At 42.4% G+C, this 14,650-nt stretch overlaps 1 protein-coding gene across 1 annotated transcript in view; it reads right to left on the bottom strand.

Annotated features, from left to right (window-relative positions):
- The window catches only part of LOC308293616 (proline-rich protein 5-like), a gene marked incomplete at both ends in the record, with an annotated part of 29,206 nt that extends 23,811 nt beyond the window's left edge, over positions 1-5,395 (bottom strand). The window contains 3 exons of the mRNA XM_080736211.1: positions 123-171; positions 631-711; positions 5,274-5,395. Of these exons, the coding sequence (XP_080592337.1) occupies positions 123-171; positions 631-711; positions 5,274-5,395 (252 nt within the window). The remainder of the gene's footprint in view (positions 1-122; positions 172-630; positions 712-5,273) is intronic.
- Between the last annotated feature and the right edge of the window lie 9,255 nt (positions 5,396-14,650).

The raw sequence follows: 14,650 nt of genomic DNA, 5'->3' as shown, positions 1-14,650 counted from the left end.
GTATGTATGTACGTATGTACGTAGGTATGTACGTAGGTATGTAGGTATGTATGTAGGTATGTATGTATGTAGGTATGTATGTACAGTATACAAACACATCAGAGATTAGAGAATTGATTTACCTGGAGGTAGTCAGTGATGAAAGAGCCAAGTTCAGTCTTTAGAAGCCACCTAGAGAACAGAAGTACAGTACAGTACACACAATATAGAACACAACAGATCAGAGTGGAACAGTATAGAGCATAACAGATCAGTCCAGAGTAGAACATATCAGAGTGGATAAAGTAGAACAAAGTACAGTGAACAAGACACGTCAGAGGGGAGACATGATGACATGTCGGTGGTCAGTGAATTTATTTTCTAAACAGATCTTCTTCAACATGAACAGAAACCAGCAAAGGCTCAAAGCTGCTCTGAGGATTAAATATGAACATGTCACCAGTGATCAAGGTGAGAAAACTATAACATCATGGAAAGACTGACATAAACAACTCGATGTATGGAACATAAACTCACGATGAGGAGAAAAAGATAGTAGGTTCAAAAACACCTGAACTATGGAAAACCTCACCTGTAATAAAGGATTATTGAAATAAAGTAATTAATAAAGTAAAGGAACAACGTAATTACCTGATGCTCTCGTTAAGGGTGTAAAGCTCGTTGGGCTGCAGTCCTCCTCCCTCAAACACCTTCACCACTGCTGTCTGAACACTGACACACACACACACACACACACACACACACACACACACACACACACACACACACACACACACACACACACACACACACACACACACACACACACACACACACACACACACACACACACACACACACACAAACGGCAGGTCAGAGGTTTGTGAAAGGTCACAGGTCACAGGTCAGAACCTTTCTTTGTAAAAACGTCAGTTCTCAGAACCTGACCCAGGGTCTTCCTGTCTTCACAGGAAGTATAAATTCCAACTTCCTGTTAGAGTATGGATATAATTTTCCCCAACACAACTTAAACGTTGTTGTCGGGTGAAAACCTTGTACGTCCAAAACCGTTTGTTTTGCATTTATCATTTTAAAAATTAGGGTGCAAGGCGTTGTGTGCTTGTAGATCGGCTGTTCTCACTGCTTTCGTGGGACGGCCTTGTATGATGAAGCAGGGCCTACTTTGCGAAAGAACGTACAAATTTGAAACTTGGAGATACGAAGTTTACAACGAAAAGGAAGTTATCCCTGGGGGTGGCATCTGCCACGTGCCACGTCCGTTTCCTACTAAACTTCCTGCTGAGGGCTCTGACCAGTTCCTGTAGCCAAACAGGAAACACACTTTTTGTGTGTCTTATCCCATTTCAAATCCCCTGGAAAAATGGAATGTTGTTTGAACCGGTTAGTTATCTGAACAGTACGGGCCTGGTGGAAAACATTTAAAAAATCAACAATGCAAGCAGTCAGTCTTATCAACACATTCACATCTACAGTGCATTCATTCACTTCTGCTGTGAAATATCTGAAGTGGCAATTCTGTGAATTTCAGTAAGCTGAACTCTCATGCTGCCTGTTAAGGATAAGTAAGGTTTGCATGCACAAAAACAATTACACTGACCTAATCACACACGTTCGCCTACACACTAGAGCATTAACCAAAAAGTCGACAAGTCGACTCAGTTGACTTCTTTACACAAGTCGACTCGACTGAATTTCCCCCTTGGGATAATAAAGGTATCATCTATCTATCTATATCTGACTCCCACAAGAGAAAGAATAATAATAATAATACTTTCTATTGTGAAAACAGCAGATCTACATGCTCACAACGTTGCATGTAGATCTGCTGTTTTCACAATTTCTGCCACTATATATTTGACAATTTGGACAATGTTTAATTTGCCATTTTAGAGGTATTAAAAAGTTCTTAAATTGGCACTTTAGAAATGTGAAGATACCCCCTGGCCTATACACTTAAAGGAGTAGTTCACCCCCAAAATGACTTTTTTTCTATTGATTAGTCATGCCACGGAGAGTAGAGTTCAATAATATTTTTTGGTTTTAGTCACATTCCTAAGACAAAAATTTGATTCGAGTAAATTTACCCCCATTGATTCCGGATGGTGACCCGTTTCGAAACGGGTCACCATCCGGAATGAATGGGGGTAAATTTATTGTTATCACATTTTTGTCTTAGGAATGCGACAAAAACCAAAAAATATTATTGAACTCTACTCTCCATGGGGTGACTAATCAATAGAAAAAAAGTCATTTTGGGGGTGAACTACTCCTTTAAACTTTATGTTGGTTTGTTTACAGTTGAGTGAGAAAACAATGTTTCACATTAAGTTAATCATCTGGGGACCCCCCAAAATAATTGGGGGGTCGTGTGTGATGTGATGACGTCATCAAACGATAAAGTCGACTTCAACTCAACTTTTTACTGAGTCGAGTCGACTTGCAAAAATCACAAGTCGTTAATGCCCTACTACACACGCCTACACGCGCACACACACACACACACACACACACACACACACACACACACACACACACACACACACACACACACACACACACACACACACACACACACTGTCACACACTTCCTCCTAACATTCCTCCCACTGTAGTCTCTTCCTGCTCGCAGACTCATAAAGGAATCAAAGGGAAGCAGGTCAGCTCGCAAAAAACAACAAAAACCAGCTAATGGTACAAAACAACCTGCTACTTTTCTTTCTTTTCCTTTTTTTCTCTCAAATGAACACATTTCTAGGGTTTCACGGCTTACACACCCTTGGAGTTTGTCTTTTCTCTAGAGCAGTGGTTCTCAACCTTTTCAGGCCGCGACCCACAAAATAATCATATTTTAACTTGGGGACCCCCCCCCACCCTGACGAGCACTAAGAGTTCAGGCATTACATTTTGTATGACCTACATACAAAATTGCGAGGCGTTGTGAGCATGTAGGTCACAATTTCTGCCTCTAATATTTGGCCAATGTTTAATTTGTCATTTTACAAGTCACTTACATTGTCACTTTATAAATGTTCATATACCCTCTATTCACTGAACCTTTATGTTGGTTTGTTTACTGTGGAGTGAGAAAACAATGTTTTGGGGGCTGAGAACCACTGCTCTAGAAGACAGATGGTAGGAAATGGAATGTGTCTCTTCTCTTGGAGAGAGACAGAAGGCTGAGAGGGAGATGGGGAACACAATACAAAGGAAATTATGTTCCTCCTAGACCAGTGGCTCTCATCCTTTTCTGGACCCACTTGAACATCTTGAAAGCGTCCGCGGCCCACCCATCTGAACACTTAACACAGCAGCCTATTACATTTTGACCCAGGGTGGAAATTAGGGGCAGCTTGGCAAGGGACGGCTCCAGGGAGGATTAGCCCCCCCTAAGCCCCCCCCCCCCCCCCCCTCCCCCCTCCCCGCAAAGACAACTGTGATGAAAAATATTTATGGGATAAATACATGAAATATATATGAATATGTAAAAGACAACTGACTGACTTCTATGTAAACCATACTATAGTTTCTTCAGCCTCACAAAAACCCTATCCGATCACCTACAGTCCACAGATTTGGAGCTGGCATCTGCCAATGATCTGGTCTGTTATCAATTAGTTATCAATGCCCTAAGCGAGAGAATCGTGTTTGTCGTATTAGTATTATTCATTATTGTTTGTTGACAAAATTCATTAGACCCTGCTCTAAAAAAGCCAGCATTTTCCCCCTTTACATCAAATCACCAAAAATGGACGATCTAAAAGCTTGGCTATTCGGGAAACGTTTTGTAGAATATTTGTTCCAAAAGTTGAATCATTGTCATGCCCTCCGCAGAATATGCTTCCGGGTGTCCAAGTGGTTAAGCTGTGTCCACAGTAAGCACATGAAATATCTCTTACCCACACAGAACGTCTCAGAGGAGGAGACGGTGGTTTGGTGTGTTGATGGGAGAGGCTTAGTAAACAGCAGGGAGAAAGGATATGGTCACCTCTTAAGCATTATACCGTACATGCACAGTCCTGTACATACAACAATCTGAATACTGCGCACGCACACGCACGCACGCACGCACGCACGCACGCACGCAGGCACGCACGCACGCACGCACGCACGCACGCACACCAATTGTGTGTGTAGTTAGCTTGATGAAGCAGTAATATGTTTGTGTGTGTTTGTACCAGTTAGGGAAACAAACACACTGTCTCAATGTACGCCACCCACTGTGGCCACCCAGAATCCTGCTGTGCTGTGTTTTGTGTTCTCTTCTTGTGTCGCAGTCGTGTTGTTATGTATTATTGTGTCACACTGTGTTTATTATGTCTTATAATGAATAGAATGCATGCATGGTCTGTTCATGCATTCATTCAATCATTCATCAACTTTTTATCAATTTACTGTATATATACTGTAATAAATGTGTTTTATTTATACATTAAAGTTTATTATTATCATTATTATTATTATCGTATAAGTGTTTATTATGCAGTACATTCATATTATTAAGAAATAAATCTTGCCAAAGTAGTTATTTGAACCACTGCTGGCCTACTGGTGGCCTCAGACAGTTGTTGGGTTAGGCTTCATTTGTTAGCCTGTTCAAGACACACGCTATACAGTGGTTAGGCTTCATTTGTTAGCCTGTTCAAGACACACGCTATACAGTTGGCATGTGCGGGTTTGCCAACTGGTTTGAGCACAACGGTGGGGGCGCAGGTGGGTGTGAGATGCAAGGGAGCGCTTGTTTTCGGTGGAGACGACGGAGGCGCGCCGTCTCACTAATTTAAACTAACCTAACGTAAATCTGGTTTAGGAAAGCTTAGATTATCTCGGACTAGTGTTAAGCCCTTTGCACACAGGACAGTTGCGTTTTTTTCGTTTGCGGCATGAATAAAACGCATTGGATTTGGTGTGCAAGGCTGTGCGGAATCGGCGCTGCGGAACCAAAAAGGAGTCATAAAAGGAGTGATGAGTTTTTTACCGCATGCGACAAGACGCACGAATCGAACTGGTTTCGATCGAGAAAAAAACGCACGGCAGCAGCAACTCGTCGCACGGCTAATTCGGAGCCGGTGTGCATTGAGGTCATAGAGAATCATTGTTTTCTTTTCAAAAAATTATATTGTCCGTTTTATCCGTGCGGTTAAACGCGCCTGTGTGCAAAGGGCTTTAACCACGTTAGTTCAAGTTAGAGTTAAGGTTTATGTTAGGTGAGTTCCAGTTAGAGTTGATAGGTTAGGTGATGGTCATTTTGGTTTGGGTTATTCATTAGGGTTTACCTGTTCCAGACGCTAGCGTTGGACAGCTGCATGGAGGGGGAGTTGGCATGGAAACGAGCCAGGTCCGTTAGCACCGGAGAACTCATGAAGCGAGGCCGCGGACGCCGGAAAGATCCCATCATGCACCTGGCTCCTTCAGGAAAACAGGAAATAGTGTGGTTGAAAGTCATTATGAATGTAATAAAGTCACTATCACTATCCATGTAGGTTGTTTGGTTTATTGTATATTTTTAGACATTGAACCACCTTGCACTGTCAATACTTAGTCTGCTCTTCTTTTCCCTCTACACCAAACCTCTTTGCCAAGAATAGCAGATCTACAAGCTCACAACGCCTCGGCTGCATATTACATCTTAATTGTGTTTAAATACATAATGTTAATTATGGTATTGCTTCAATATTATGCTCAAGCTCCCAGAGGGGTTTTAGGCATCTTCGCTTTTTATCCTCTTGTTTATGTTGTATTGTCTTTGTAATCCTTTCATACAGTACGTGTAAACAAGGAAACAAAACATTCCTCTCAGGATGGGGAGTTTGGAGGCCAGGAGGGCGAGTCGAGGACGAGTGGATGGTTGTCCTGGGGTTTTTAGCGAGGGTTCTGTCAGCTTCCCTGTGTGTTGGCTGATCTGAGTGAATGGGTGGAGTTGTAGGGATCGACCAGGCTTTGAAGGTATGTACCCAGGGTGACCAGATGTCCCCCTTTGCGAGAGACAGTCCCACATTTTCATGACTTTTCAGGCGTCCAACAAAAAGAGACTCTGTCCCACATTGTGACTGGCAGGTGTTGATATAGGTGCGCTGATTGTTGCTGAAGAGCTCTTTAACATGAGCTCACAGCAAGCTAGACTGGACCACACTGGACTACTATATTAATATGTTATAGGGCATTCCATTGTAATGTAAATCTCTCATTGTCTCTTTTACCTGCAAGATATGTTTTTAAGACTGTTATTAAAATAACAAGAGAAATATCCCCTATAGGGGGGTAAATAACAAATTAATAGGCAGTATTAGGGCTATGGTCGAATATTAGGGCTATGGTCGAATATGACTTCAAAGCATAAGAATTTATTAGCAACTTAAGTAATAATTTGCTATTAACTCCCTGCCCGCCCGTCCCACATTGTCCCGCACAAGTGGTACTTCTGTCCCTCAAATGAACAGTTTGGATCTGGTCACCCTATATGTACCACATACTGTACAATGCACCTGGCCATTGTTGCATCATGAGGAACACAGTCAAGTGAACCAGGACATTGGCAGTGAATTTAGTGAACCTTTTATGTCCAAAACAGTTCCTTTTTTATTGTTATTAAATAAAAGTGAAACTCACAACGTGTTGTGAGCTTCACGTTTGTTTAATAATAAGGCAGCAACTATATAACAATAGAACAAATAAAATGGAAAATATCCTTGTGGGGGATATATTTGGAGGGTGATATTGTGTTCACAGCTGCATCACCAAGAAAGAAGACAGGAAAGAGAAATGTTGCAATAAAGTGTTTGAATGGCAGGTGTATTCATTTTGTTGAATTTCCCCGGTCAATAAAGGCTATGACAACCATGCCAGTCAGACGGTGTTAAAAGATGAGAGAAACTGTGATTTATAAGTATAAACGGTCAGGACAAGGGATTGTGTTTCTGTTCTGCTTAACTGATGTACTTCTGTATACGCTTGGCGGGACAGATAACGACATCTGTCATTGCTCCTCTGTCTGTCGCTTAGATGTCTTGACGTCTGAGTGGAACCGTGAGTTTCAGAATGAACAACTGATTATTGTATCAGTTGTTCACTCTGAAAGAAACCCAAGAATAGTGAGTGCATAGCATAGATTCAAAAGTTCAATTCCATTCCCTTCAGTGTTATTATAGTGCCAAATCACAATAAAGTTGTCTTGAAACGCTTTACATTCAGTATAGAGCAGAGATCCAACATTGTCCTGAAGATGACAGATCTAGAGACCACAAAAAGTATAATGACATTCAGCCAGACAGAGAAAGATGTATTCTAGGGGTGGGCGATATGGTGATAATTATCGTTGAGACGATACAATGTCTCCACGATATGCCTTTTCAGAGGTATCGTATAATATCGTGATACAATTGAGGAGATTCATTGCAGAATTCAATTTTGGTCAAAATCAGTAGTTCTCAAACTTTAAAATGTCAAGGTCTCCACTTAACTCTGACAGTATACAAATGAAACCATCATACTGTCAAAGTTCAATTTAGACCTCCCAAAAAGGAACCCAGAGAGTCTAGTATTTGTCAAGTAACTTGAAAAATAACCATAAAAAGAATTGTGATAAAATCTTGTATCGTGATACAGCTTGGGAAAATATCGTGATTTGTATTTTTCCATATCGTCCACCCCTATGACAGACAGACAGAAAGACGGACAGACAGACAGACAGACAGACAGACAGACAGACAGACACACACAAGGGTTTCCCAAACAGACAGAGGCAGGAACACAAGACAGAGAATAGACATGTACAGTACAGTATAATGACAGAGACAGACAGACGTGACTCATATGAAAAGCCAGTCAGGTCAGGCTGTGACACCAGCTTCCTCCCTCGCATCCACAGCTTCCTGTGTGAGCAATCTAACTCCACCACAGAGCTGAGCTGTTTACAGCAACAACATCTGTCTCAGTGACGGCACTGACTGACACCCTGACAATGCCTGCAGATCACTGTTGCCACAGTTTGCGAGAGAGACAAGCTACCGGGTCTACGAAAACAAGGCCAAAGCGAACACATGAGCCCTACACTGTACATGGACATACTAGTATATAATGTACATCGATCTACAAGCTCACAGCGGGTCGCATCGGATATTTTTGGAGCGGTGAAAGCGCTCCCAATAGACAGGTATGTCCGTGGGTATGTGGGTGGCTGGGTGGCTGGGTGGCTGGCTGGCCGTGTCCGTCCGTAGCCTGGCAATACCTTGAGTGGCCACACACAACACACTAGTTAAAGGAGGGGCGCTGTTTTGTGCAGGCCAGGCACACTCACCACTCACTCACAGGCACAGTTTACACTCACTCACTCACTCACTCACATAGGGTACAGCTGCTCAAATTCACCGCTCCACTTCGAACCGAGGTTTGATTTTTTAGAAAATCTTGGAGTGGATTTTTAAGTATTTGGACTATTTTGGAAACATATGGGGGTACCTGGCAAAATTATTTTCAGATAGGGTCTGCAAATTTGCAGGTCCTTGATAGGAAAATGTTTGAGAACAAGTGGTTTAACCAACATTAAGAAGCAAGCCCAAATTAGCAATAAGACTTTAGAACAGGGGTCTTCAACGTTTTCTGGCCAAGGACCCCTTTGTCGAGAGAGAGATGTAGCAGGAACCCCCTGCAACCCATTGATACCATGTTTAGTTTCATCGTTTGACAGCACAATCATTAGTGTATTTTGGGTTCATCTACATGTTTTCAGGTATTTAACCACTTGAACCGTCAATACTTAATAAACTTAACCTTTCACTCTGTACTTAGTCCGCTCTTTTTCCCCTCTACACCAAACCCGTTTGCCGAAAACAGCCGATCTACAAGCTCACAACGCCTCGCAGCTAAATTTTTTCAGATATTTAACCACTTGAACCGTCAATACTTAATAAACTTGACCTTTCACTCTGTACTTAGTCTGCTCTCTTTCCCCTCTACACCAAACCTCTTTGCCAAAAATATGGACGGAAGGAGAAAAAAGGCTTCTATTACACGAATATTTGGAGGACCCCCTGTAGTAACTCTGAGGACCCCCTAGGGGTTCCGGACCCCCTATTGAAGACCCCTGCTTTAGAAAAAAGCCCCCAAAAAGCACCCCGCAACAACCAATATTTACAAGCAACTTGGCAGAAGAAACAAGACCAAAGTGGCTTGTAATAAGCAGACTTGGCAATGGCAACACTGCAGCAGGTTCCTCCTTCGTTGTGCCAACACGGTCCAGGCCACAGCTACATTATGCTAAGCTAGAGCTGTAGGAAGTGCAGCTGAATGAGTGACTGCATAACAGGATTCTCTATGGGGTTGTGAACGAGGCTCCTCCAAAACAGCCCTGTGGTGAGAGCTCAGCATGTCGTCGTTGTCCGGTGGAAACCTTGTATGTCCAAAACCGTTCGTTTTTATCATTAAAAAGAATGAACTAAAGTAGTGGAAACAGCCGATCTACAAGCACACAACACCTCGCACCGCGAGGCGTTGTGTGCTTGTAGATCTGCTGTTTTCACTACTTTTGTGCACCGGCCTTGTCTGATGAAGCAGGGCTTTACCTCGCGAAAAAACATGCACATTTGAAACTTGGAGGTACAAGGTTTCTACCCGACAGTGACAATGTGTATGTGTGTGTGTATATGAGAGAGAGAGAGAGAGAGAGAGAGAGAGAGAGAGAGAGAGAGAGAGAGAGGGTGCTCTAATTTAGCTGATGCTTTTCATAAATAAATAAAAACTTCTAATAAACATAGATGTGCACTAATACAGTATATATCTAAGTTCCTTAGATTCCATACATCACAATCAACCAATATTTAGGAACACAAGTATCAGATCCTAGATCAGAAACATTATAATCAACAGTGTCTCAGCTTGGACCATACCAGTGTACATAACATCTCACTCTATTCACAGCTTTGGCCAAATATTGTACATAAACTTTCCTAATTTTTCAGCTGATGGCTTTATTTTTGTTTGTTTGGTTTGTTTGATCCAAAGTCATAAAAAAGTTTCACCCGAATATCTTTGGTCGATGTTGGCGAAATGTTTTACACTGTGAATAACTTACTGAATTGTGTTCATAAATCAATCTTTTCCCCATCTTTAACCTCTATACTCCATTGACCAGGGTCACCCAAGGGTCTATAGTTGGCCCTGTCCTTTTTTTTCATCTACACCAAATCTACACCAAAGTGCTGAAAATAGCTGATCTACAACAAGAATAGTAATGCTAGTGCTCATGTGGTTAAAGACTATTTTAATCAATATGTCACACAGATGCTTTAAAGTGCATTAAAACATGTAACGTATTATACAATACAAATGTATAGTGTAGGTTACCTATCTCAAGAAAGTTTCTTCAAGTTGATGCCATCAAATAATGCTAAGCCGACATGTGGTTAACAGATGAGTGTGTGTGTGGGTGGGTGTGGGTGTGTCACACATGGTCCCTCTCCCACGCCACACACACACACACACACACACACACACACACACACACACACACACACACACACACACACACACACACACACACACACACACACACACACACACACACACACACACACACACACACACACCTTATGTTGCAACACACACAGACCACACTTCTTTTAAGAACTTAACACAGCTGACTGGACACAGTAGCACCGACTGAGGCACTAGAACGTGGGGGGCGCTCTCCATTCCGACATGTTGTCGCCACTCCGACAGTGGCTTCTTATTGTCGGAATGGCAACACTTCCACAGAGGTTAAAGGTGTATTCAGTGATAATGAAAGTGGCCGGGGGTCATCTTGTCCCTAACTGGCCTTACAGCGTGGAAATGTTTAGTTTTTTTTATAGATTTTTTACACCATTATAATGTTTTCGTTTTGGTCATTAGACCCAATCACTGAATATCGGTAGGCCTACATTTCCAGCTTCAGGATATGTATGATACTGATTTACTACGAGACTGTGGCATTTTATGAGTTCAGTAGTTTAATTACAATCTAGACATTTAGCAGACATTCTTAATTCAGAGCGACTGTGGTTCTCAAAACGTTTATTTTGACCATCATAACTAAACATCATAACATAACTACGGCCATACTCTACCCTAATTGGTCGAGGACTGGCTGGCCACCTCTGAAAACCGAATCTAGCTATGCTCGCAACACAGGCCATGGTGGAAGTCCTTATATGGTCAGCACACATTCTAGTGAGGAGAATGAATGGAAAATGTACCAATTATATTTTTATTTGAATGAAATACAATCACTGAATATACCTTTAAGGTTAGGGTAAGAGATAGGGTTAGTGTCAGAATGGAGACATGTCGGAATGGAGACATGTCGGAATGTAGAGATGCACCCCTAGAACGTGCATGAGGGAGTGAGCTGTGCCGGCAGCACAGAAAGACAGAGGTGCACAAACAGAGACAGAAATGAAGGGACTGTGTGTGAAGCGAGAAAGAAAAGTGCTAAGAAAATCTTATAATATAGAGCTTAGAAATATAACATAAAACATTATCTCCCCCCACCCACCATTCCTCCTCTTTGTGGCTGCTCTGCTGCAGTTGCCTAGCGAGCTCTAACTTGGTGTTTAGCAACCTCTCACTTGCTGCTCTCTTTGGCAGACCACGAGAAAACAAACAATGTGTTTGTGTGTGAAGTCCTTTGCTGCGGGTACTTCCTGTCACTGCAGCATGGCTCCACATCAACAGCAAAGGATTGTGGGCCGGTATAAGCAGGGGTGTCGCTCGCACCAAATTCTGGGCCCTGGGTGCGTACTTTTAACTATTGAAAAATAGCAGATCTACAAGCTCACAGTGCGGCACCGAGTGCCGCACTGCAAGCTTGTAGGTCTGCTATTTTTTGAAAAATCATGAAAATGTGTCTTTGAATATTTCAAATCCTTCTAAGGTTTTTTGAAAAACCTATGTTTCTATGTCAGTGCTGCTCAAACTGTTTCATGTGAAGGACCCCCAAATGATATGTATTTGGCCACGGACCCCCATCTGAAAATATTTAGTTCCAGGAGGGACCCCCCAGAAGCAAATTTTGAGTTACAAAGTTTGCTTAAAAAATACATATATTCAAAGATTTGCACACATTTTCACGACTTTTCAAAAATAGCAGATCTACAAGCTCGCAGCGCAGCACTTGGTGCCGCGCTGCCCTCGTAACTCAGTCCCACTTTTCCGCCCCTTGTGACGCCCCTGGGTTTAACACTGGGCTGGGGAGGACCCAAACAGCCCAGCTGGAGGGCCCTGGACCGGAGACAAACGCTGGGTATTTGCATTCTGTTCATTTATATGATGAGCTCTCATCCAGAGAGACTACACACTTCAGATCCTAGATCAGCAGAGCTTACAATCAACCAATATTTAAGGACAACTTTGGTTGTTTACATCAAGGGTTCATATTTTAGAGAAAAGAAAAGATGAGTGTTAAAATTGTTTCATTTACTGCTTTCTATCGTTTTAGCGATTTTGATTTCAGTGGGTGGGGAGCCTGGGGCATGCGTACAAGTGGACCAATATGTCTTTTTCAAACACAATAAGCAGGTGATTTCTTCATTACTATTTACAGCCCCCATAAGTCACATCTGCCCATGAAAGATTGCGGTGCATCTTGGGAATGGGCTTATAACCTAAGTGTAGCATACATTTCTTGTCTCATGTTGCCTAAGTGTTTAAAACTATAAGGCTTTAACGGTAGTTGTAATAGAGCACATGTGCACAATACACATGCTTATATGCTTCACTTACGTAATCATCCTTTAAGTTAATGTTAGGGGGGGCATTGACCCTTATCCTCCTTCCTATTGGTAAGAAATGTAGGCATTTAGCAGATGCCCTTATCCAGAGCAGATCTACAAGCACACAAAGCGTCGCATCACGCCGTGTTGCAAGCTTCCAGATCAGTTGTTTCACTACTTCTTGATTATATATATATATTATAAATTCATGGAATTTCTTAGATGTATTAACTCTTATTGTGCCGATCCCGAACAAGTTCGGCTTTATTTCAATCCAATACAATTTTTTTTTTATTATTTTACTTACCCTGAGCTGCTTGTAGAGCCGTGGGTGGTCCTGGCTCGTCCTACGCTTTCCAGCGAGCCATTTTACATGGTCCGACGATATATTCCATAAAAAATGGTTTAAAATACATTTTTGAGCCCCCCAATGTTCACCGAATGTTCGGCGCCGCCGGCGGTACGACGTCCAGTGTGCCGATCCCGAATTAATGCAGCTTTTTTAATGAAATGAATAAAATGATCCGAGGCCTACTGAAGCCCCGGCCTAAATTTTCCATCCAGTGACCGAGATCCGGCCGCCCCCCGGCCGGCCGTAAACGAGTAACGCCGCCGCGAATCGCCGCGAATCGCCGCCGAATCCAATGCAAACCCACATCTTTGAAGGTCATTTTCTCTGGATTGTGTTTTTAGGGAGGCGGCGCGAGGTTTATTTACGGCGAAATCGCCGAAAAATGATCTTTTAAATGAGAAAAAGCGAATAGCTATTTTGTAGCCATTTTCATCCGGGACCTTTTCATGACGTGACGAACGTGAGCACGCGCGTCACTGCAACGTGAGTCCCCGGATGCTAATGCGCTCGCCTATGGGAGATACCCTGGCATTCTTTGGCGCCCTCTAGGGGCTGGCACTGGAAGGGATGTATTAAGAATATATATATTTATAAAAATAAAAAAATAAATATTGGGGGAGGGGAACATCCTTTGAAATATAAGAACATGGGATTTTTACTCGAGTCGTGACCGATGAAAAAAAATCCGTCACCCACAAATGGGTCTCAACCCACTGTTTGGGAATCAGTGGTCTAGCTATAGAAATTACATTCTTAACATTTGTGGTCAAGAAAAAGCAATCTAAGTAACAAAAACATGAGAACAATTGACCAAGATACAGTCTACTCTACAGCAGGGGTCTTCAATGTTTTCAGGCCAAGGACCCCTTAGTTGAGAGAGATGAAGCAGGGACCCCCACAACCTTTTCATAGATTCCATATAGTTTCATCATTCGACAGCACAATCATCAGTTTATTTTGGATTCATGTCAATTTGTGTTTTCAGATATTTAACCACTTGAGCCGTCATTTTGACCTTTTACTCTGTACTTTGTCTGCTCTTTTTCCCCTCTACACCAACACTCTTTGCCGAAAATAACCGATCTACGAGCTCACAACGCCTCGCACTGCGAGGCGTTGTGAGCTTGTAGATCTGCTATTTTTGGCTATACAGTTCTCAGAATATGGACACTAGGGTTCAAGTTGTTAATATAAAAAGGATTGGAAGATTTGGAGGACCCCCTGTAGTAACTCTGAGGACCCCCTGTTGAAGACCCCCGCTCTACAGTATATGGCTGCACAGTAAACTAGCATCTATCAATCAAAGGTGACAAAAAGGGATACAAGGAGAAAGAAGAAGTTAATCAAAAACAACTGTACCGTATTACACAAAGCAAGTAAGAGTGAAATGTAATCAAATCAAACTATTGAAGGTCAGTAAATTGAATGACTTATTATGCTCCCGTCTTCTTGTCAAAATGACCCATCATGACCCATTTATCTGACGGCTGCACTGCAGGGCTGCTGATGTGAGTCAATGGACTTGTGTGCTGTGTGTTATTAACAGAGTCTGTGT

This window comes from Nannobrachium achirus (genome assembly GCF_963921795.1).
Source record: "Nannobrachium achirus genome assembly, chromosome: 11".
Classification (NCBI taxonomy): Eukaryota; Metazoa; Chordata; class Actinopteri; order Myctophiformes; family Myctophidae; genus Nannobrachium; species Nannobrachium achirus.
Note: the sequence above shows the minus strand (reverse complement) of the source record. Positions and strands in the feature narration are given on the sequence as shown.